This window comes from Protopterus annectens, chromosome 1.part0 (genome assembly GCF_019279795.1).
Source record: "Protopterus annectens isolate FY-2018-M chromosome 1.part0, PAN1.0, whole genome shotgun sequence".
Lineage (NCBI taxonomy): Eukaryota > Metazoa > Chordata > Ceratodontiformes > Protopteridae > Protopterus > Protopterus annectens.
This window is the reverse complement of record NC_056725.1, coordinates 857,656,358-857,682,508: the sequence shown is the minus strand read 5'-3', so window position 1 is coordinate 857,682,508 and position 26,151 is coordinate 857,656,358. Positions and strand designations below refer to the sequence as shown.

Sequence of the window (26,151 nt, the reverse complement as noted above, 5' to 3'; positions counted from 1 at the left end):
CCTAGTACCCAAGTATCAGGTTTTGAAACAAAGAAACATATTCCACAGTCTGTAACACACACACTAAAACCCTCAACATTTAAAAAATGACATTGTGCCCCCCTGATTTGCCAGTATAGATGATCCACCAAAGCTGTACTTATTGTTGTCCAATCTGCCACTGCTTAGAACCCATCAATGACAAAACAGTACTGGTTACTTTTTTGTTTGTCAGAAAAAACAATTCAACTTTATATGCTACATTCCCACAAAGTCAATCCACTACTGACCCATTAACCCTAGGCTGCTGTCTCATTCTTACTCCCTGGAACTGCATTACCTTGGATGACCAATTTTATTTCCTAAGCAAAAGACACAAATTAGAAGATGAAGCGAAAATCCATACAGTTGAGAGGTATGATTTCATATTCAATACAACACTCTCTCTGTCAGGAAAGCCACAATTTAATGAAAGTGTACTTTTAATGTACGATATATTTGTGGGCTAACTTATTCGTGTTCAGTAGGTAGATTGATCATCATTAGCCTCTTTGTGCATGTGTCTCTCTCTGTCATGCACACACACACACACACACACACACACACACACACACACACACACACACACACACACACACACACACACTCTTCTTTCACATGCACAAACATTCTGATTTCATGCATGTACTCACTCATTCACTCCCTCTGTACTTACCTATTAACACAGGTAAGTGCTGTCCCTTTCAAAGGCAATGATGGCAAATCCATACACGTGTCCCTCTTCAGTGAGAACACACACGCACTGATTCTTTGGCATGAAATATTGGCGGAAACATACAGATCCTTCTTTGGCACAAAAAAATCAAAACTAGAATGGTGCTTTGGTGCATGCGCACACCAGCAGAGTTATAGGTCACGGGCGTGAAAAACACACAAAAAAAAAGTGTTTTGGGGCATGCGTATATCAATGTTGCAGTTAGAGGTTGGGGGCCGCATGGAAGAGCTCTGAGGGCCGCAGGTTGGACACATCTACCTTAGCCAATGCTAGCTACAACCTCATAAGACTGCTCCTTAAAAATAACCTGGCTACACAGGAGGCAACTAAAGCTGTAACCTCAAAGCTGGAGATGGCTTTATTAAACGAGAACCACAAAGACTTGGATTCCAGGTTTGATTCTCTGAGAGAAGAGGGTAAAAGGCTTTGAACAATCCGTTAAAGAATGTAAGTTAAAGAAGATGAAAAGGGATAAGGATGACCCTGAGAGACTTAATAAAACAAGAATAAAGACAGAAGATTTTTAACAACTATAGACGTGGTAATAGAAGATTCAACTGAGGCTACAAAAGATACCACCGGCATGACAGCAGACCCCAGCAGGTTTTTTTGAGAGGGTTATCCATGCACAGAACCAGACAGAGGCATGACACAAATGGAATAAGTAGCTCCACCACCACCATCTTCACAGATACCTTTGGCTGCCAGCACGCCTTGGAGGTCCAACAAGGGGCAGGGTACCGAGATCAGAACCAAACACAGAATCTCAGAATAGACCAGAACCATCAGAAAGATGTATTGGAGGAATACCTGAAACACAACAAGAACAGACAAGACAATTGAGACCACAGATAGCACGGCTACCAAGAGCAGCATCTGGAATGCCAAGACCAACATTACCAAGAGGGACAGTACAGACATCAACCACAACACCAACAGGACTAGTACCAGTACCATTACCAGGACCAATGTCAGAGCCAGAGAGGAGGACAATACTACCAGATTCACCGGGAGGAGTACTACTACAATCCCCTGAGACTCCAAAGGACATGAGGAGTTTCAGCAATCCCCAGCCCCAGCCAGAGCCCCTCCAGAAGACCGGAGAACCAAGCAGTGGACAGGAGTGAGGGAAATTAAGTACTTGTGGGAGCCCAACTACAATGCAGGACCTAGAACCAGACGGAGAAACCAACTGTGTAATTAACGTACCCTGTTGTTTGGAATCACACCAAAAAAGAAGTTACTGACATGGAGATTAGTAGTCCATTCAAAGGGATTAACTTTTGTTCCCCACTGCAGGTTTGAAACAGCACAGGTACTGGTTGATGTAAAATCCTATGTCAGAAAATTTAATCTGAAAGTTCTTTACCATGGCAAATCTAATACCACTGAGAAAAAAACTATTGAAGAAACAATAAAAAGATCCAGTAATTACTGCCTTCCCTTACACCAGACTTTAGCAGCCTTTGAAGTCAAATGTGAAATGGACATCAGAAAAGTACTGCAAAAAACAAGGAGAAAGTCCTGCAACCTTAACAAAGGTGAGAAAAAAGCATTATTAGAGCTAGGCAGAGATAAGTCTCAATTGGTTATGAATGCTGAAAAGTGAGGGGGGATATTGTTACTGACACCAGCAGCTATAACCAGAGGATAGAAGAATTGCTGAGTAACACAAACTATTATGAGTCTTTAACTTTAGAAGAGATTAAGGCATTGTACAACTAGTACACAGTCTTGACTGCACTTTTTGATGATGGTTTGTTAACAGATAACTTGTTTGACTATTTACAGACACCTTACCCATGCTTGCCTAAATTCTTTGGAATCCCTAAGCCACATAAAAATAGAGAAAACCCTCCTTACAGGCCAGTGTTCCAAGTGGGTGGTTCCCTGACCGTAGCTACTGCCATCTACCTGGATTTTTTTGTTACAACCTCTGGCTGAGAAGAACATCTCACACATAAGACTCTTAATACTTTTAAGGAAAATAAAAAATGTTATAGTTGATGCTGACAGTATCATTATATACTATATTGTATTGAAACAGTGATCGATTCTTACAGGGAAAATAACAATGGCACACCAGCACAAGATGAAAACAGGTAAACTTTTAGATATGGTGCTTAGGTACGGTTTCTTTACTTTTAATGGAAATTACTATAAATAAAAGACTGGTATAGCTATGGGGGCAGCTGTGGCCCCTACCCTAGCCAACATAGCCATAGGTGAGTGGGAGGAGGAATATGTTTATAACAACAGAGAATACATTCAACACATTATGTTGTATCTGCACTTTACTGACAATATTTTTATTGTGTGGAAAGGAGACGGTGCTAAATTAGAAGACTTTATCAGCTACCTGAATAAAACTACCAGCTTCCTGTATTTCACCTCTTCCCACAGCCTCACCTCGGCAGTTTTCTTAGATATGCAGATTACTAAAGACTTGGACCAAGATAAAATTGACACAGCTCTTTACAGAAAACCTACCAGAGTAAACCTCCTGCTACATAATAGTCTCCATCCCACCAGGACAAAATATAACATTAAGTCCCAAGGCTAGGATCACCAGAAAAAATGGAACCCTTCCTTAAGAACCTAAATGAACTTGAAAATTATTTTTGGTTAGAGGTTATGAAAGGAATATGTTAAGAAGCATTTTGGAACCTATACTTGAACTAAAAAATACAAATGCACCAGCACTTAACAGGCCTTATAGGAGGGTGTTAAAGAAATCTATGGACAACAAATCTAAAGACAGTTGTATCTTGACTTTTACTGTTGACTATTACAGCATCGTTAATGTTATTAGAGAGAATTGGGCCATAAATACTGAAAGCTCATATTTAATGGACATCTTTGGAGAAGCTCTTATCTTTGTGTACAGGAAAGCCAGGAACATCAAGAGTTGGGTTGAAGGTAGGTAGGCCCAGACCACAGGATACATGCACCAATAAGTGTGGATCCAACTGTGTTTTTTAACACATACAGGAGGGAGACATGTTTTTCTGCCCGTATTTAAAGAAAATTATTAAAACCAGTGCAGGAGGTGACTGTAACTCAATGCAGGTGGTTTACAGGGCTAGCTGCATTGACTGTGAAGCATTTTATGTGGGGAAAACACTCAACAGACTTAAAGATTTCTGGTCATCTTTCTGAAATTAGAGCTAAATGCAAGAGTAATGCACTGGCCTCGGCACCGGCAGCTACACAAAAGACACACTGGCTTTAAATGTCAAATTATTAATCATGTGGACCTTTTGGAACTGGAAGGAGACATCCCTAATCTTTTAGAAAAATGTTAACTACTGTGGCAGCTAAAACTGAACTCTTAGAAAACTGAGGCTTAATTATTATTATTATTGCTCTATAAAAAGCATACTAGATCTCAGAAAACTGCCTCACTATTTAAAAGACTGATAACGGGACTGATTAATACTGACATAACTTGCTTATATTGTGTTTAAAAACAAATACCAAACATTGTTTACTTCTTTTAGCACTAACTTACAATGTTATAAAGGACATACGTTAGGTGTCTCATGTATGCATTATTTATGTTTGATGACTCCACATTAAATGCTACTTTAGATTTGAAACTGTACATATTTGTTACATTTTTTGCTTTTGCGCAGTGAAAGTCTGATGGGAAACACAGTGTGCGGGCCTAGTGTTTTTATTTTTTTTCCTTTTCTTTTTTCATTTTTTTCTGCTTTAAAGGTTGCAATTACTCTTGAGTGCAGGCTTACTCTCTCAAACTAATTGTTTTCTTAGTTAGATGTCACACTTAAACAGATCCTCATGGCCTTAGTGCTTTATTTTTAACATTTAGCACTGTATTTCCAGCTTATCATTTTATTTTCATGTTTTTTTCATCCTACTTAGGTTTTCAGTTGTATATGTATACACATGTTCATTCATAGTATGATTTATTTTTGACATACAAACCTGATGAAGTATTTATTAGATACAAAAGGGATCTTTGTTAAAAGTTGTTTATTTATTAATATTTATTCTGGTAGATGTCTATTGGTAGATTTTTTTGTTAGTCATTTTTTATTTAGTTTGGTTCTTAATAAAGTTTTGATTAGTTGGTTAGCCTATACAAAGTGTTAATAAACTGGTCTTAGATTGTAATTTGTCTCTAGCTTTCTAGATTCAGTTTTAGTTACACAGTCTCTTATTACACTATGGTGTTAAGGGGGAAGGGAGACTTGGCTAAAGGAATGATTGTAATGCTTTTATTGGTCTTAACAGAACCACTGTCTGTGTAACTACTCCCTTGCTCCAAATAGCCTGATTGTATATAAGGAATGTTTTGATGCTTTTCGTTATACTCAACTAGGATCGCTTGTTTTTGTGTTTCAATAAAAGATATTCCATTTTTAACTCCACTGTGGACTATCTACTATTTTCTATTTGCTTATTTTGTAGGACATATTTTAAAGTTATATTTTACAGTTTGATTTTTATTAAGTGAACTAAGTGCATAACATAATTTAGGAAGTGAACATCACACCCTCCACACTGCAAAGTTTCTCCTTGGTTTGAATACGTTAAATAAGAAAACACTTTCTCAGCTTCTTTCTTTCTTGGGGGTTAATCTGTAGGCTGTTGATTTTCACAGTGTTTCAAGTTGCCCTTTGCTGATTTTATAAGAAGGAGAAGGCTGCCCTGTCATTGCTGTGTCAATTATATTTAACAGCTTGTCCTTCAGGAATGTATGGCGAGTGTACATTCATTGATTGAAATCTGGAGCAATTCACTCTTGCTGTAAGCTGAACATGTCCAAAACTGAAGCTTGGTTTGCTCATACCAGACAGAGAGATGAGGCTAAATAATTTTTTAGTGGCAACAATAAAGTTGCTGTATGTAGACATTGTGTAGAATCAGAGAGGTTGCAGCCAACTGGAACAGGGTGTCAGGATTGGTGTATACCAGAAGGATGCCTAAGAAGCTGAATAGTCAGGTGTGTAAAGCAGTGGTGGAACCAGTACTACTGTATGGTACAGAAACCTGGGTAGTAAAGACAGAGCAGTTGAGGAAGCTAGAGGTAATGAAGTGCCTGAGTTAGGTGGTAGGATGCACACTATGGGGTAGACGAAGAAATGAGGATATCAGAGCAGAAGCCAAAAGTAGCTTCAATTGCAGAAAAAGTCAGAGAACAGATTACGGTGTTTTAGGTACATGTGCAGAAATGCAAAAGACAATCTGGTGAAGTTGATATGGAAGAGACCAGAAGAAGGCAAAAGGAAATAAGGGCATCTGGCAAATGATTGTGTGAGACAAGACCTGCAACAGTTAGGCATGACTTTCAAAGAAGATAGGGGAATGGCATTGAATTAAGAGAAAATGAGAAAAGGGGTCTTGATGATGATGATGATGATAATGATGATGAATGGTTGAAGTGCATGACCTTGGTATCTGCCTCGGTAACCAACTGAGACTGAGGGAACAAGTGTCTGTGGTTATAAAATGCCTGGTTCCCACCTGATGAATATTGCCAGGCTTGAGTACTTTCTGTATCTCCTGTGGCTATCTGTGGTGTAATCCATGTTTTAGTATCCTCTCATGTTGAAACATAGCTAGGGTGGGATGCCATGGGCACAGTGTGTTAAGGGTTTGATCAACAGTTGCTGATGGGGCTTTATTACAGTATGAATATTCAGAAATAATGCTAGTACTGTAATTAGTTAAAGCACTGAAACATTTACTGCATGGTATGGTAAGTGCAGCAAATCACTTGTTACAGTGTAGATTTGTATTTGTAGCAAGCAGCTTGCTACATTTTAAAGGAGAAACTTTTTTTTTTCTTCTCCTCAGCTTAAGAGTTGAGTTGTACTGATTGGGAGTCCAGACTTTGTGTAAGTGTGCCAGATCAGGGATCAAAGCATGAACGTTTCTCCTGAACTCAGAGGAATTGAGGGATGCCGGAATGAGGAAAGGCTCCAGGAGCTTGATGAGCAGGCTAAGTTACAGTTCTACCTCTCACCTCAGTTGTTGCATCCCCCTTTACATCACACTTCACAGCACTGAAATTGACTAGTTACAGTTCATACAAAACTCTCATACGAGGTTAGTTAACAAATAAACATTGTTAGCAGCATATTATTTCAGTGCTGCTTAGACTGCAGTGGCCTCTATCCCATTTCATATATTATTGAAAATATTTGTGTCTGCCTTTTTCCTTAAGGCTGCTGATGCATTGTGCAGCAAAGTTTGAATCATGTAGCATATGATCCCTTGTATATTAAGCTTCTCATCTCTAGATTCTTCTACCATGGTAGCTTAGGAGAGAGTTCTACAGTGGTCTTCCTTAAGAACTCCCTAAAATCATATTTGTTTCACCTGGCTTTTAGCACAAAAACATATGAACAGCTTTTGCTTTTTTGTCTTGCCTGTATTTATTTGCTTCTTTTGTTTACATTGCTTAGTCAGGAAGCACTTAAATTTGAATTTGAATTCTAGCATGGCAGTCAAATTACATCGTAGCAGGTAATTAAAAAGGTAGAATAATAGTTATTCCTTAAATTACTTTACTTTGAGGCAATAAAAAATGTACACCAGCAAGTCACTTCAGAGGCAGATTCACAGTTCCTTAAGAGTGAGACAGTCAGCTCATGCCTAATTATGTTGAAATACAAGCTACATATGTCATTGATTTTGTTTCTACCTTATACTTCTCCTCAGATATTTAGAAATGAAGTAATGAAAGTGAGAGTGATTGTTATGTACAGTATATGTGCATATGTACCCACATACAGCTCTCTGTACAACTATTTATGTATGTAAGCATACACAGACGTAGTTTTCTAGTATTAGTAAATATACTTCTTTCCTTAAAGCAGTTGCTTCAAAAGATAAAGAATAAATGTGGTAAACCTAGCCCTAGTTGAGTTCATAAAAATAAATTGTGCACTGTAATGATATTCTGTTCATTAATTACAGATGCAAATATGTACAACACTGTGATCATCATTTTCTAAAAAAAAAAAAACCTTTCATGAGGGCTACAGTGGTTGCAAGTTGTGTAGTGCAGACAGAACTTTCATATCTCCAGTAATAGTATCCAGGCCATTCTGTTGTATCCCTGAGTATTCTGTGGTAAGCTGAAAAGATACAAGTCCTCCAGGCTGTACTGGGTGTGCCCTGAAGCTTCTTCCCATTAGCCTATGGCAAGTACTCTTCCTGTGGAAGGTACCAAAAGGATATTCTCACAAGGTCCTTAGACCAGCTCAAGTGAATCTATTCAACATGGATGAGGAATGGCTGTACTTTGACATCCTCTTGGATTGTTGAACTATTCACTCTGCCATGGGGAGTGAGCCCAGCTACTTTACAAAGGAAACACATTTCTTTTGTTTGCTCCCTTGATCTCATCCTTTTAGTCATTAACAAAAACTCACAGCCATAGTTGTGGATGGGAACATAGACTGACCAGTAAGTTTACAGCATTATATAATGATTCAGCTGTTAACTTTACTGCCACAGTCCAGTGCAGGGACTACAGTGTTTTCACTCCTACACCCTTCCACTTGTCAGTCTCCCAAACCCTTCACCTCTGTACCCCTCACTGTTGAGCAAGACCACAAGATGTTCTTCATGTTTCACTGTTGCAGTCATTACATTTGGGTAATCTGCTGGCAGGTTGACCTCAGTCGGCCTGAATAACAAAGTCTTGGGTCCTGCGTCGGTTGCTGTCTCCTCTTCCATGACGTCAGGTTGTCAGGGGTATAAAACATGCAGCCAACACCATTTTCATCAGTCTTTCTTGCCGCGCAGTGCCCGAAGCAGAAGCAGTTCGCAAGTGCTGGTTGGCCGACTCCTGAAATTTTCGTTTTCGAGTTTCAGAACCAAAGACTTCAAACTAAAGCCAAGTACACTGTTGGGGAAACTTTTTCTTGCTCCTTACCGATGTCAGTAAAAGTTAATAATTGCATTACTTGTGGGAAGCAAATACCTCATAAGGATTGTCACTTGTACTGTATTCCTTGCCTAGGCCCTGATCACAACGTGCCTTGCTGTCGGTTTTGTGCTAAATTTAATCAACGCACTATTAAGCGTCGGTATATTTTTGCTTCTAAATATTTTGGTTCAAGATTTAACTACCCTGAAATGTCGTCTGTTAGCAATCCGACTACCAGAGTTCACAAAAAATGCAAGGAAAAAGAGACAGACCATCGAGTTCCAAAACCGATGACAAAGCTTCTCCTAAGCCAGTCGCTGGTTCGCCGGTACTCAGTGAGGCACTTTCGCAGCCCCTGATAACCGCTACTTTTGAGTCGCAGGCCTCTAACGAGACCCATTCAGAGTCCGGTATGCCACAAGATTCGCAAAGTATTGAACCCACGGATGTCTCTCCCTTGGATGGGTCCGGAGCTGCTGAGAAGGCACCAGCTTCTGAGGGTGTTTTCAGGCCTCAACATTTTTACATCAAACTGACATCAGCAACAAAACCAAGGTCAAAAACAACATCTATGTCTAAAAAAATGAAGCATGAGTCACGTGCTCAGGCCCCTATGCCTAAAAAACAGATGATCAAAATGGCTGAGGATTTAATTACCTTGATCAGGGGTTTCCAACCCCCAACACCCCCCCCCCCCCCGCTAAGAGGCCTAGGCAAGGCACTGATTATGAATCTTCAGATCAGGTCTCCATTTCTTCTGATTCCTCTTCTGATCAGGAAGTTTCTATTCCACCCTATGAGGATTCTGATGCAGAGGAATCCCTCCCATCTGCATCTCCTCCTGAGAATTACTCGTTTGGAGAGACTTTGCATACTTTAAGGGAACATTTTCACTGGAAGAGTCAGGACTTCTCTGAATCAAAAAAAAAGGCTTAGGGATTTTCTTCTCATTCTTCCGCAGCATAGACCTTTGGCTATACCTCCTGTATTAGACATTGTTAATGATGTGTTCTTTGGAATCAAGCATGGCTCCTGATTCCCTGCCTCTGGGTCCTAGTAAGCCAGAAAGATATTACAGGGTTCCTGACTCCCACAAATTTCTTTTCAAATATCCAGCTGCTGATCCTGAGACTATTTCTCAGGGTCCCAAGGGTGTTAAGGCTTCTACTGTCAAAAATCCTACCCCTTCTGATAGAGATCCCAGGGTGCTGGATAGATGGGGTAAGAAGGTTTATACTTCTGTAACCTTGGCAATCAGGGCTTTAAACTGCCAGTTTCATATGCTTAAATATCAACAACATGTTATGGGCTTACTGAAGCAGAAAATGATGTTGATGTCTGATTGCGTGGAAAATAGAGTTACAGGATTTATTGCATTTGGGAAGCATACTTTGCAATGTGGTTTTGATTCCTTGGAAGCCTCTCGTAGGGCAGGCGTTACTGGATCTGTGATTATAAGGCATGCCTGGCTCAAGGAGCAAAATCTGCCTGATCATGTTAAAGCTAAATTGTTGGATGCCCCTTTGCAGCATGATACTCTGGTAATAAGGCAGAAGAGGTTTTAAAGAAAATGGAAGACAAAGCTAAATCTATGCAAACTGTAAAATATTTCTTGTAAGTGCAGCCACCCAGGTTCAGTAGGCACTGGCCCACTAAAAATTGGTCCTTTCCTGTATCCAACAGAGCCACTCAGAGCAAACCCAGGTGCTCAAAAGGCTCCAGATATCAATCACAGGGTTCTTACAGGTCAGAGCAATGGGGTACCTCCACCTCCAAATCTGGAGGAAACAAAGCACAACCCTACAGTAAGCAGTCTCAGTGACTTTCCTCTACCATCTCCAAGCACTTATCTTTTGGCAGCCCCCTTGGAGGGAAAATTAGCACTTCATGCTCAAAATTGGAAGTTAATTGCCCAGGACAAGTGGGTATGAAACATAGTATCCCAGGGGTACAGATTTCATTTCCATACTTTGCCAATTCCAAACGGATGGCCTAATTTGCCACAAAACCAGTGGGCAGAGGCTCAGAAACAAGTCACTTCCCTCATGGATATGGGGGCTATTCAACCGCTACCAGAAAAGGAAAAAGGACAAGGATTTTATTCAAGACTTTTCCTGGTACCCAGAAAAGACAATTCATGGCGTCCATTACTGGACTTATCAATTCTGAACACGTTCCAGGACATTCCAGAATTCAAAATGCTGACTTTACAACAGCTACTGCCTATGCTAGGCAAGAATGCTTGGTTAGTAACCTTGGACTTAAAAGAGGCATACCTGCATATTCCAATAAGGGAATCATGCAGAAGATACCTCCGCTTCAAAGCAGGATTTTTGCATTACCAATTCTCTGCTCTGCCCTTTGGCTTATCTACTGCACCCAATGTCTTTACAAAGTGCCTGGCACCAGTAATTGCATTCTGCAGACAAAGAAACATTCAAATTTGTCCTTATCTGGACGATTGTCTCATTCAAGCAGAGGACAAGGACACTCTTCTTCAACATCTGGCATTTGTAAAAAGGCTTCTAGCATGCCTAGGGTACACCATAAACAAAAAGAAATCACAACTGGTAGCTTCTCAAATAATTACATTCCTGGGTGCAAGCTTGAATACAACTGCCCAGATGGCTTACCTCACGCCAGACAAACAAAGGCAATTGATAACATACTTCAGACAAATGGCAACAAAAACCCAGTTATCTGCAAGACAAATTCTGCAGGCTTTGGGGTTCATGGCATCCTGCATTCTACTAATTCCATATGCAAGACTGCATATGAGGAAACTTCAATGGTACCTAAAATGTTTATGGAGTCAACATTGTCACAGCCTGGAAACAATGAATGTTCATCGTGTTTCACTGTTGCAGTCATTACACTTGGGTTATCCTGATGGCAGGCTACCTGCAGTCGGCCTGAATTCCAAAGTCCTGGTCCGGTGTCGGTTGCTGTCACCTCTTCCCTGACGTCATTGCGTCAGGTGTATATGAGATGCAGCTGACACCATTTTCTTCAGTCTTTCTCGCCACGCGGTGCCCGAAGCAAAAGCAGTTCACAAGTGCCGGTCAGCCGACTCCTGAGATTTTCGAAATTGAATTTCAGATCCGAAGTCTTCAATAAAGCTAAGTACCCCGCTGGGGAAACATTTTTCTTGCTCCAGACCGATGTCAGAAAAAGCTAACAATTGTATTTCTTGTGGGAAGCAAATACCTCATAAGGATTTTCATTCTTACTGTATTCCTTGCCTAGGTCCTGACCACGACGTTGCTAGTTGTTGGTTTTGTGCTAGATTTAGAACTAGAACTCAAGTTGTATCTCAGAAAATTGAATTTGAGATTGATTCATAAGAATGATTTTAATAGTAAAAGGGCGGACGCCAGTAAAGGGATGACAAGAAGTCGTACATTTAATCCCCCACTTCACCCTGTAATTAGTATTTTTGAAAACATAGTTACCACTGAGATTAATGAGAAGTTTGGTAATAAGGGGAAAGATTTGATACAACATAATTTGAAAAGGGAAGAAGGGTCACTATTGGACAACTTAAGAAAGGAAGAGAACATTAGATTTATGGAACCTGACAAGGGTGGGGGGTTGGTTATATACAATAGGGAAGATTACAACAATGCCTTAAGTAATATACTGGCAGATGAGAACACCTATAGTACAGTCTCATACAATGAGATTCAGATAGCATATAGGAGGATAGATTCCTTATTGGAAGAATATCTCATTGAAAATAGAATAGACCATCAGACTTACCATTTTTTGAGACAAACACACCCCACCATCCCTGTGTTTTTTGGTATACCGAAAATTCATAAATCTATAACAAAACCCCCCTTTAGACCTATTGTCTCAGCCAGGAAATCCAAAACACATCCTTTGGCGGTCTTCATAGACCACATGGCCAAAAATATTGCTGTCATCCAAAAACATTTAGTGAAAGATTCATGGGATTTTTTAGGAAAAATCAATAAAAATTTATGGTCTGAAACCATTAAATTTATAACAATTGATGTTAAGGACCTTTTTTCATGTATTCCCAGAAAGGAAGGCTTTGAGTATTTTGAGGAAAGTATCAACAAATATTTGGATTTACCCACGGACAAAAAATTATTGATACTTGAATTGATGGAAGTAGTTTTAGATAATAACTACATCACTTTCGAGGGTGAACATTATAAACAGGTGAGTGGGGTCACTATGGGGGCGCCCTATGCCCCCATTTATGCAAACCTTGTCCTTTTAGAATGAGAAAACAGGTATATATTTCAAAGCCAATTTGTGGGATACATAAAAACTTATTTAAGGTTTTTGGATGACATCTTTGTTATATGGGAAGGCCCAGTGGAAAAAATTGGAGAGTTTTATAAAATAGATCAACAATTCCACTACTTTTTTATCTTTCACACATCAGGTGGAAAGTGAGAGCATTAGTTACTTAGACATTAGACTTAGCAAAATGGGGGATGGTTTCAAATCACAGATTTTTCGGAAAAAAACATGGTGTAAGAGCTACCTGCACTATGACAGCCAGCACCCTTATCATCAGAAAAGAAGTATTGTTAAGGGGCAGGCTGTGAGGATAGCGAGGATGACATCAGAATTTGAAGATTTATTGAATGAATTTATTTTTCTGGGAGAAAAATTTATTGAAAGGGGGTACCCGAAGGAAATGCTAGGGGACATCCTGGGTGAAGTGTACAAGGGGTGGGGTAGTAAATATAAGCCTTTACTGAGCCAACCCTTGATAACAAATAGAAAAGCTACAGAAGACACCAGGGATTTTCTAGGAGCTTGTACAATTCAACACAATATTTTTTCTGAACAATTTATCAATATAATGCAAAATAATTGGTCAATTTTGAAAACTAATAGTAATATCTATGAATTGGCTGGGAATAAACCACTATTTATATACAAGGTAGGTATGAATTTCAAGAAATTCTTGGAAGGAGGGACAGCACCATGGAGAAACAGGGGAACCAAACCTTGTGGTAGATGTAGGCAGTGTTCTCATATTAACCAAGTAGACTACATTGTTTTGAATAATGGTCTGGGCAGCCGGGTTAGATTCTGTAGGGGTAACTGTCAAACCAGGGTGGTGGTTTATTTGGCCACCTGTACTCATTGTCCTTCGTACTATGTGGGCAAAATGGAGAGGGCACTAAAGGACAGAATTTACGAGCATCAAAATGATATTAAAATTAAGAAAGAAGCTAGTGCCCTTTACAAACACACCTTGATCTGCAACACTACCCCAGATTTTAAACTTGGCATTCTTGATATGGTCCACAGGAATAACAGGGGAGGAGATGGGAAGAACCTCTTATTACAAAAAGAAATAAGATGGCAATTGAGACTTGGGTCCAATTACGGACCGGGTCTCAATGAATATATAAATATAAAGGCTATACTGGTAGGCAGAGCGGAAGCTGTCTGAGGCCACATTCATCACATTAGTGGTTTCATTTTACATTTTGGTACAATCCCACTTGAATAGTTACCACACTATATCAGGTTGGGTATTAGTTTTATTCACATCACTGTCTTTAACATTTATATATTTCTCTAGGCAATGTTTACTCTTATATGTATTTCTCACCATCTTCACAAGAACACATTGTTTAGATAGGGCAATATCATCAATATTTATACAATATATGTGTGTTGGATATTTTTACATTTATTTTTTGCATCCATATATATTGTCCTACTTATTTATTTACACATGGTTTTCAGAACATGTTTTTAACATTTCATTTTGGTTAAAAGGTTACAACAAATACTAACATACATAACATATATATATTTTTAGTCTTGTTTTATCTATGTAACAGCCTTTTTCCAAAAAAATGAGGGTTGATACAACCTTAAGTTTCTAATTGATTTAGTTAATTGAATTAATTGAATGATTTTTTGTTGATTTTAATATAAATATCTGATGCACCAGTGGTTTTATTCATCTGATGAAGTCTGCCCTGAGCAGACGAAAGCGCTCATTTGTAAAGTTTTTCATTGATATTAAAAGAATTTTATGCTTTCCAGCTGTACAGAGAATTTTTCGTGTTTTTTTGTGCTAGATTTAACCAATGCACTGTTAAGCATCGGAACGATTTTGGTTTTCATTACTTTGGCCGAAGGTTTAACTATATAATGCCGTCGGAACAGCCGACGACCGGAGTTCATAAAAAGCGCAAGGAAAAAGAAAAGGACAACAGCCCCAGGGATCACACAGGCCCAAACAATGGGGTGCTTCTACCTCCAAAAGCAGAGAAGACAAATCACAGCCATATAGGAAACAATCCCAATGACTTTCCTCTGCCAATGCCAAGCATTTATCTTTTGGCAGCACCCTTAGGGGGAAAGGTAGCACTTTTTTCACAAAATTGGCACATGATCACCCAGGACAAATGTGTCTTAAATATAGTCTCTCAGGGCTACAGGTTCCACTTTCACACCCTTCCAAAGGCAAAAGGTATGCTAGACCTGCCACACAATCAATGGGCAGAGGCACAAAAACAAGTTTCATCTCTCATGGACATGAGGGCTATTCAGCCAGTGCCACAACAAAAGCAGGGACAAGGATTTTACTCAAGACTTTTCTTAGCACCAAGAAAGGACAAAGCATGGAGACCAGTTCTGGACCTGTCTATTCTAAATACTTTCCTGGACGTTCCAAAATTCAAAATGTTGACTCTGCAGCAGCTTCTGCCCATGCTGGGCAAGAAGGCTTGGCTTGTAACTTTGGACCTCAAAGAGGCATACCTGCATGTCCCAATCAGACAGTCTTGCAGAAGATACCTCAGATTCATAGCTGGCTCAATGCACTAATTCTTTGCACTGCCCTTTGGCTTATCTACTGCACCCCGGATCTTCACAAAATGCCTGGCACCAGTAATTGCATTTTGCAGACAAAGAGGAATTCAGATATATCCCTACTTGGACGACTGCCTTATTCGAGCAGAGACCAAAGACTTTCTACTAAAGCATCTGGTGTTTGTAAAAACATTGCTAATTTGCCTAGGGTACACAGTAAACGAAAAGAAATCAAAACTAGTACCCTCTCAAGAGATAATATTCCTGGGTGCAAGCTTAAATACAGTTGCCCAGATGGCTTATCTCACTTCAGACAAAGGCAACTGACTTCTTACTTCGAAAGCATGGCAACAAAGACCCAGTTATCTGCAAGAAAAATTCTGCAGGCTCTGGGCTACATGGCATCCTGAATTCTGCTAATTCCATATGCAAGACTGCTTATGAGGAAACTACAATGGTATCTAAAAAGTGTTTGGACTCAACATTGCTCATTCCCTGCCTGCAACAGGAGTTTCGATGGTGGGCACAGGCCTGTCACCCCAACAAGGGACAGCCATTCACTTTACCCACAGCCAGGCAAACACTAACAACAGATGCATCAGATTATGCCTGGGGGGCCCACATGGCAGGAAAATGTATTCAGGGCACATGGCCCGCAAGCCAAAGGCATCTTCACATCAATCAAAAAGAGATGCTAGCTGTACAAAATGCCCTGACAGTCTTCAAGGAACTACTTCATCCAGGACAGCTGCTGATAAAGATGGACAACACCACAGTCATGTGGTACATAAACAAGCAAGGAGGCACACATTCCTATGCCCTCTGCAGACAAGCCATGATTTTGTGGAACACAGCATTGACTTACCAAGTACACCTGCAAGCACAATTCCTGCCAGGAAAAACAAATGCTCTGGCGGATGAACTAAGCAGAAACCTCATGGATCCTCACGAGTGGAAACTAGATCCACAAATCTTCAACATGGTAACAAGGAAATGGGGATGCCCAGACATAGATCTTTTTGCCTCCCCTCACAACTGCCCAACTTCAGAGATTCTGCACAAGGACTTATCACAAACCAGCATGGAAAGTGGATGCTTTGTCTTTCAGCTGGAACAACCTTGCAGTATATGCCTTTCCTCCACTGCCTCTCCTCCCCAAGGTACTCCTAAAGGTCAGACAAGAGAAGCCACAAATGATACTGATTGCCCCGGACTGGCCACGCCAACACTGGTACCCAATCCTAAGGAGCTTGTCTCAAGGCCCAGCCTGGACATTGCCTCAAATTCCTCATTTACTGACCCAACAAAACAATCAGATCCTGCACAGCCAAGCCAGAACCCTAAATCTAGCTGCATGGCGGATAGTGTAACCATTCAGAATACACCTATCTCTAAAGCGGTTATGGATGTTATTTTGGAGGCCAGGAGGCCCAGCACCAGAAAATCTTATGCAGAAAAATGGAAGAGATTCTGTGCTGGAACCAGACATAAGGAATTGACACGCTTTTCCAAATATTCCTCAGATTTTACAATATCTAACTGAGATACTGGACAAAGGCCTATCCTTCTCATCAATTAAGATCCATGCCTCTGCCATTTCAGCTCATTACAATACGGACCCACCTATTTTTTCACATCCATGGCTTAGGCAGTACCTCAGGGGGGTCAAAAACATAAGACCTCCAAGGAGAGCACCAATACCTGCATGGGACCTTAATTTTGTCTTGGAAAAACTCACACTGCCTCCTTTTGAGCTAGCCAATACAGCTGAGATAAAATTCTTATCATGGAAAACAGCTCTGCTCCTAGCAATAACTTCAGCAAGAAGAGTCTCAGAGTTACAGGCATTAATGGCTGTGGAACCTTTTATTATCTTCCATCCAGACAGGGTTTCTCTAAGGACAAACTCAACATTTATGCCTAAGGAAGTGTCCAGTGTGGCTCTTAAGCAAACCATTCATTTGCCTACTTTTTACCCAAACCCACAGAATAAAGGAGAGAGACTTCTGCATTCTTTGGACATGCACAGACAGCTGCGCTTCTACTTGGACAAAACTAAAGCTTTCAGAAAGACTGAGCAACTTTTAGTGGCATATGCTGCAGGATCACAAGGAAAGGCTATCTCAAAGCAGACTGTTTCAAAATGGATAGGACGCTGCTTTCGTTTCTGCTATTCACAACATGGCAAATCAGTGCCTAAAGGCATTAGACCACATTCTACCAGGGCAGTGGCCACCTCATCAGCCTTCCTCAGAGGAGTACCAACCAAGGATATTTTGGAGGCTGCAACTTGGACTTCAGTGCACACTTTTACTAAGCACTACCACTTACCTTTTTACTCTAAATCCAGAGCAGGCTTTGCCACTGCAGCCTCATAGCCACTCCTAATTCTATTTAGACCCAGCCGCCCAACCTCAGCTTTGGGATTCAACCCAAGTGTAATGACTGCAACAGTGAAACACGATAAACACAGTACAGTTGTGTACCTACCATAAATGTAGATGTTCAAGTGTATTCACTGTTGTAGTCCAGGTTACCCACCATCCCCCTTTCTTTGCTGGGACTTATCTGTACTTCTCTATTCTATACAACCTATGTGGTGTATTTGCTTGTAGATGAAGATAATGGTTATTTTAGTGCATGCTTTTTATAAGCAATGTTTTTTAGCCTACCCTTTTGGGGGCACCTGACATCTGGGGCAAGAAAAACTGAAGAAAATGGCGTCGGCTGCATCTTATATACCCCTGGCGCACTGACGTCAGGGAAGAGGTGACAGCAATCAACGCCGGACCAGGACTTTGGAATTCAGGCCGACTGCAGGTAGCCTGCCAGCAGGATAACCCAAGTGTAATGACAGCAACAGTGAATACACTCGAATATCTACATTTATGGTAGGTACACAACTGTACTTTCCTCTCATTTCCTGCCTAAAACAGGAGTTTCTTTGGTGGGAAGAGACATGTCAACAAAACAAGGGACTGTCATTCACTATACCCCCTGCCACCCAAACCCTAACTACAGACGCATCAGACTATTCTTGGGGGGCCCACCTGGCAGGGAGATGCATTCAGGGCAAATGGAGCCCAAACCAAATGCATCTGCATATCAACCAGATAGAAATGCTAGCTGTTCGGAATGCTCTGACAGCCTTCAAGGACTTACTTCATCCAGGACAACTACTGATAAAGACGGACACCACCACAGTTATGTGGTACATAAACAAGCAGGGTGGGTACACATTTCTACCTCCTTTGCAGACTAGCCATGGCCTTGTGGAACACAGCCTTAACTTACCAAATACATCTTCAAGCTCAATTACTGCTAGAAAAGCAAAATACTCTGGCAGACGACCTAAGCAGAAATCTTATGGACCCACACGAATGGAAACTGGATCCACAAATCTTCAGCATGTTAACACAGAAATGGGGGAGCCCAGACATAGATCTATTTGCCTCTCCCCAAAACCATAAGTTCGACAAATTCTGCACAAGAACTCATCACAAAAAACCATGGAAAGTGGATGCTCTATCCTTCAGCTGGAAAAACCTATCCGTCTGTGCCTTTCCCCCTCTGCCTCTACTCTCCAAGGTCTTACTAAAAGTCAGACAGGAAAAAGCAAAAATGATCCTAATTGCTCTGGACTGGCCTTGTCAGCATTGGTACCCACTTCTAAGGAATATGTCACACCTTCCTCCATGGTACTTGCCTCAAGCACCTCACCAGCTGTCTCAGCAGAACTATCAAATTCTGCACACTCAACTCTAAACTCTGAATCTTGCAGCATGGCTAATCAACTAATTATTCAAACCACATCTCTCAGTAAACCTGGGATGGATGTCATTTTGGAAGCCAGAAGGCCTAGTACTAGAAATTCTTATGCTGATAAATGGAAGAAATTCTTTGCTTGGAACCAAGCACAAGGAATAGACACAGCAAAGCCCAATATTCCTCAGATTTTACAATACTTAACTGAGATGCTTGACAAGGGCCTATCTTTTTCTTCAGTAAAAATCCATGCCTCTGCCATCTCGGCTCATTACAACACAGAGCCTCCCCTCTTTTCTCATCCACTGCTTAAACAGTATCTCAGAGGGACCAAAAATTTAAGGCCCCCCAGGAGAGCCCCAACTCCTGCATGGGACCTCAGTTTTGTGCTGGAAAAACTCACCTGCCTCTTTTTGAACCAGCAGCTACTGCGGATATAAAATTTCTATCTTGGAAGACAGCTTTTCTTTTGGCAGTCAGTTCAGCAAGAAGGGTTTCAGAACTACAGGCTCTCATGGCAGTGGAGCCTTTCATTTTTTTTTTACCCGACCATTCACCTGCCAACATTTTACCCAAATCCGCAGAACAAGGGGGGATTCTGTATTCATTGGATGTACACAGACAGCTAAGATTCTACTTAAACAGGACCAAATCTTTAAGAAAGTCTGAGCAACTACTGGTAGCATTTGCTGCAGGATCAGAGGGGAAGGCTATATCAAAGCAGACTATTTCTAAATGGATAAGCTACTGCATTAGTTTCTGCTATTTGCACCATGGTAAACCGGTGTCCAAGGGGATCAGATCACAGCCACCAGGGCTGCCTCTACTTCAGCAGTTTTTCTCAGGGGGGGTCCCAACCAAAGACATTCTAGAAGCTGCTACTTGTAGCTCTGTTCATACCTTCACAAAGCATTATCATTTACCTCTCTTCTCTAAATCCAGGGCAGGCATTGCCACTGCAGTCCTGCAGGGCCTTACAGCCACTTTTAATGCTGTTTAGTTCCATCCTCCCATCCATAGCTTTGGGATTCTACCCAAATGTAATGACTGCAACAGTGAAACACGAAGAACATAGTACAGTTGTGTACACTTACCATAAATGTAGATGTTCGAGTGTATTCACTGTTGCAGTCCGGGTTACCCACCCGCCATCCCCCATTCTGTACCTTTTCTTTCTTTCGCTATACTCAAAAGCCTTTGTGGTGTATTTGCTTTTAGTTGAAGGTAAAGTTTATGTTTCTAAAAGTGCATTTATATATTTACAGTTTATTTATATATATTTTTGCTCCCCATTTGGGGAGCACCTGACATCTGGGGCAAGAAAAACTGATGAAAATGGCATTGGCTGAATGCTTTATACCCCTGATGACCTAACGTCATGGAGGAGGAGACAGCAACCAACGCAGGACCCAAGACTTTGTTATTCAGGCCGATTGAGGGCAACCTGCCAGCAGATTACCCAAATGTAATGACTGCAACAGTGAATACACTCAAACATCTACATTTATAGTAAGTGTACACAACTGTACTGTACTGTTCCACATGGGTTAGCTGCTGTGCTCTCACGTGCAGAGTGCAAGCCACTGTTTTCCAGGAAACAAACTTGACCTCTGATTTGGAGGTGCTGCTGTTCACTCCATCCTGTTCACAGACAACAGTGGACCACTCTGACCAATGCTGGAGTCTCGGACTAAGAAGACATCATCATCTACTGGCAAAAAAATGCAGCCCTCACATTTATACACTAGTTACTCTGCAGACCTTTGCTGTGCTTGTCCTGTCCCAGAACCTGGCAAATGGGAGGAGAGACAAGACCATTGCTGTTATTGTTGTCCTTCGCCAACAATGTTTAACTTAATAGTAGAACACTTGCTAAACACTTAATAACTGCAACTAGCAAGCACATAGCAATAGTTAATATTTTTTTCAGTCTCACAAAAATGTTGTTTTGATTAATTTAGTTCAGTGTTATTTACCATGGGTATTTATTTTAGAAAAATTAACAATGAATATGCGTCAGACCCCCTTCAGTGAGGAACAGCATGGTATATTGAATTTTTTACTCAGATTGAGGAACACTACTCATGAGGAGATAGAGTTGTGAGGTATATGAGTGTCACTACTTACCATAGCTGAACTAATCAACAGGCTGTTTCATTGGGGCCTCTATCCTCTTCCTGCGTGAAACATCACGCACCACAGATTTTATGTGGGGTAGTTACACCGCAGGGGTGGGATGGTCTGAAATTTTTCAGAAGATGGTCAGTACCATACTAATAGGTCCATCCCAACATTATTGCCTCAGTAAGAAAGTTAACCCTTCTCTCTACCACCTCCACCCCTTTCAGAGGCACAACCAACACACAGTCCAGGTACAGGTAAGAGAAAGGGAACTACTTAAGATCATAAGCAACTCTGACCGGAGGCATAACTGTAGTAGTTGATGAAGTGTATTAGTGCTGTTATCCTTGTACATAATGCAGTCACATGGCATAAATAACATTCATGTGAAAGATCTGTTTGTATGTGTTTTGAAAAGTGCTACTGCCTCTTGGCTTAGGCCATGGCTGAAAGCAGTCTTTGGATCACTTTACTTAAACCTGGTTAAAAAAAGTGGGTGAAAAGGTTTCAGTAGCTAAGAGTGAACCCACACTGTATGGAAAATATCAACTTTTTCATGAGGAGCAACAAACAACTTAAGGAAGGCTATTATGGCTAGTAAAGGGTCTGTCTACTTTTGCCTTTTAGTAAAGGGGCACATTATTTCTGTAGTACACCAATTTCTGCATTGACAGAGTCATTGTTCTTTAACCGTGTTTGTGTTGATGGGGATCTGTAAATACATTTTGTGTGTTACCAATTTAATCTCAAGTTCAAAGTTTTATTTTCCAAGTTTACTGTTTTTTGAGAAATTCCTGCGTGTCTTTTGATTACACTAAATGTGTACTTGTAATTTCCATCAAATTCATCACTCCTGCATCATGGTCAGTTTTCCATGTTATTCATAAGCTTACTCATAAGAGCAGGTGTAGTAACTGTCTGTTTTTGTTTTTTTATTTAAGGTTCTAAGGTGCCTGTAAGAAAACATTTTGTGCCACGTCTTTAATAAAATACATCATGGATGGATGACCATTTTCTATTCGCACTTTCATAACTTGAACCAAACATAGGACCAGTTGTCAAAAACCTGAACATAAAGCATTAGTGGAATTTCAGAACTGTTTTTTTTTTTAAAGACATTTTGTACTATTAAAGTTTCTTGGGTGGGATGTTTATTATTTTGATGGTATACAGCATGTTGTTTTTAAATGCTGTGGGGTTTGTAAATCTAAGCTTAAGTTTTGTAACCTATTTCTACACTTGCTTTGTTAATTTATTTTGTTGTCAGAGTGCTGAACAAAATTGCTAATTATAATTAAACAGTATTGGTTGAAAAAAGAAAGTAGATTATGTATGTATTGTATATAATAAAAATAAATGCAGCTTGTGCAGCATTGAGTATTATGTTGTGATGTTTTAGTTTCACAATTAAGAATGTCAGTGGTTTACTCTTGAAATTACTGAAAATCTGCATAGATAATGTTAGAGAGTCATAAGCATAATTTGGTGTTTTATGTTTGTTCCTCTGCAGACAGCCATTAAGTAGTGTAGAAACATGGAGTCACATTAGGGAAATACTCAGTTTTGCTGTTAATTTTAGCAAGCATCTACAGTTCTTGCTTCTAGACTATACGTTTGAATCTTGATAAAAGCAGAATATTTATGAATTATTCATCAGTATTTCTTCCTGTGTGCTCTGCATAGGAGCAAACTTACATTTTGAAAGTGGAAGAGGGGCATGGTCTTTAGAACAAACCTGGGCTTCATAAACAGGAATTAGCTTGAATCTGGTGACAAGTGTCCATGTAGCCAGATGATGAGGATTTAGCTTTTTATTTCTCAAGTTCTGTCCGGATACTGGAATATGAAAATTGGTGCCTTTGGCACCCACTGTTGATGGCAACAATCTCTTGCAAGCTGGAGCTCCCCTATCCATAAGCGCCTGCTGCCTAGGTATCCTCCAGACATCCACTATGTGTAGACGAAGGTAAACTTGCTGAGGTTCAGAATTCCTGAACTACATTTTCTGTGAAAATCGGCCAAACACCTTTTTGAAGTTTTTCTTTTCATGGGGGTAGACCCTCGTACATCTCCCACAATGGCTGAACATAATACATAACAACTCCTTGGTTGCACCAACTCAAAAAAGGGTGAAATTCCCCCCAAAAGGGGCATAATTGGAGGCACAACTCGCCTACAGTGATTTCCTGTACAGGACCTCCAGTCTGTGGAGGGTTGAATTTCAAGTAAATGATGCTCAAGAATTCAATCTCCCTCCACTGCTAAGTAAATATATCCTACAGATCTCATTGTCACCTTCAAGACTGTGACATCTCTGAAGAGCCCAAGCTATTAGATGAGAGTTTTTACACTGCTTCTCAGACAGGCAAGTGCTTCCTTTTTTATCAGAAGGAGTTAGTTTAGACAGAACATATTATTGCACCTACTGAAGTGCCTTGCTTTTCTTCAGTTTTTTTTTTAAATTTATCTCATCCTTTCCTTTTCCCCCTCCATTATCCTCCCTTCCCTGTTAATGCCTGCCATTGGCCTTAATTTCTCAGCTTCTTCTCATTACCTTCTTGCATAGTCACTGTTAGCTAGTTGACTCAGTGGGCCAATTTGATTTACAGTGTGTGGCCAATTATCTGTCATGGAGATGGAACCGCTAACAAGGTTTTTATAAATATCAGAGGTGTGGGTACAAAATACCACCACATGACCCTCTTGAATTGTGCCTAATGAGGTTAGGAGTGGCATATATCAGCATGAGTTGTAGCATTTGTAAAAAACTTTAGTGCCAGGACTCGTGGTGGGTAATTCTCCCACCTGATTCAGGTCTGATGGCATTGATCTCAATGCAGGAGCATGATCCTGTAAAGGAGAAGAGAAAAGAAAGTTGAGGAAAGGTATCAGCTGGTTTTGGAGAAGTTTTCTTCTCCTAAAATACCCATTGTTTCTTCCCCTTCACCCAAACCAGAATAGTTGCCTATTATTTCACCAACTAAGTCCACTACACCTACTCTACAAGAATCCTCCAGCAACAGAAATTCAGCACCAAGAAAAAGGGTGGTCCGCCTCTCCTGTGAGTAATTTATATACACTTGTGCATTCTGGGCCTCCTTCAGCTTCACTTCACTCTTGCAGTTCCCTCCAGTGCACTACTGTGCTTGACTGGGAGCCACTTATCTTGGCCTTTGTCAAGGCCCAGAGTCGGTGTCCTCTTGGCTCAGACCGTTCCTATTACAGGCCAAGAAGTCCAATTTGACATCTCTGCCATCGATTCCTCCTCCCAGCCAAGTTTTCGCACTGGTAACTTTGGAGTTGAAAACGACTGGCACAGATTCTGGTTCTTACACATTTGCCACCTCAGCACGGCTGACATCTGTACCAGTCACCACAGCCTTGGACATTACAAGTTCCCAAATGCTCGATGTGATGGAGACTTTGGTACCAATTGTAGCAACACTGATGGTCTTCTGTGTGCCAATCCACTCAGCATTCAGTATTTCAAAACAGAAGGTTTCCATTTTGACTCTGGTGCAAGAAACTTTGATTACATTGGTCAACGTTAGTTCTTTGCTTTCAGCATGGACTTCAGTGACTGGTACCATCATCACTGACTGCAGGTATTTCAGCAGATAAAACAAAGCAAAGAGGAGCTGGTCCTTAGTTCCTAAAGTACCAGTGATACCACTCCTAACCCGAGAAACTACAGAAGCCTAGGTCTTGCACCAACACTCATCTAGACTCCCTCAGGACCAGAGAAATCATAGGCTTAAACTGATGAGCTCCAGAGTTGCCTCTTTTCTGGGGGGTTCATATGTGGAATTTTTCCCCAAGCCCCCCACCCCCAGATGAGGAAGTATGAGGAAACTCCTGGACTACCCTTCGGTGTCTCCCAGTCAGAATATAAATCTAAATAATGGATGATGGTGATGGTTCCTCCACCCCCCCCGAGGGCACATCCTTCAGTGAAATTTTAAAGATGATGAAGATGAGGCTGAGGTGATCATGGCCCACAGACCCCACTTCCCCAGAGGTACATATCTTACAAGATGCCTATTATTCTTTTCCTCTAGTGGCATGGGTAACCCCCCCCCCCCTTATAAACTTATAGATATGGTTAGCAACAAGGTGTGGGAAGCACCAACATAGCTGTGCATATCCCCATAAAACCAGATAGGGTAACCACAGTGACCAAAAAAGACATCCTGGAGTATGATCAAACCATTCATCCTCCTAATAAAGACTCCAGGATGATGGATATGTAAGGGATGCGAGTCTATGCATCCAGTACATTCTTAGTGAGGGCACTTAACTGCATGGCACACCTGATCCATTTTCAAAGAGAGATTGTCAAGAAAGCATTGGAAATCTGAAACAGTTGTCACCCTGTGAACTCTACTGATATCTGGAGACACAAGCAGATGTCCTTCTATTCATCTGTTGCAGTATTCTTAACACGTGGGAGCTCTCCGCTGCAGGAGACATCACGTTGGCCAGTATACAAAATTCTTTCACTACTGTAGGATGCATGGTGCATTGCACAAAGGCTGCTGTCAGGCCTCGGCCGTAAAAGTTGCATATGCACACATCTGCCTCAGAACGTCTCTGCCACCAGTCTGCACGCCACCTTAAACATCAGTCTGCTCACCAAGCAATTTGCTGTTTTCTGTGAATTCACAGATATGTCCCCCATTGGGGAAATCTTATTTCTTTTACTATTGTATAGTAGTAGGGTTCATGTCATCCAAAAATGGTAAATGCCAGTGTGGAAGACAAATTCCACATAAGGATAGCCATTTAC

The 26,151-nt window shown here is 40.8% G+C and overlaps 1 protein-coding gene across 1 annotated transcript in view; it reads left to right on the top strand.

The window, feature by feature from the left end:
• The window catches only part of GNPAT (glyceronephosphate O-acyltransferase), a gene marked incomplete in the record, with an annotated part of 1,227,276 nt that extends 1,204,531 nt beyond the window's left edge, over positions 1-22,745 (top strand). Inside the window, 1 exon segment of the mRNA XM_044063684.1 lies at positions 22,307-22,745. Within this exon segment, the coding sequence (XP_043919619.1) occupies positions 22,307-22,350 (44 nt within the window).
• Positions 22,746-26,151: the final 3,406 nt, after the last annotated feature.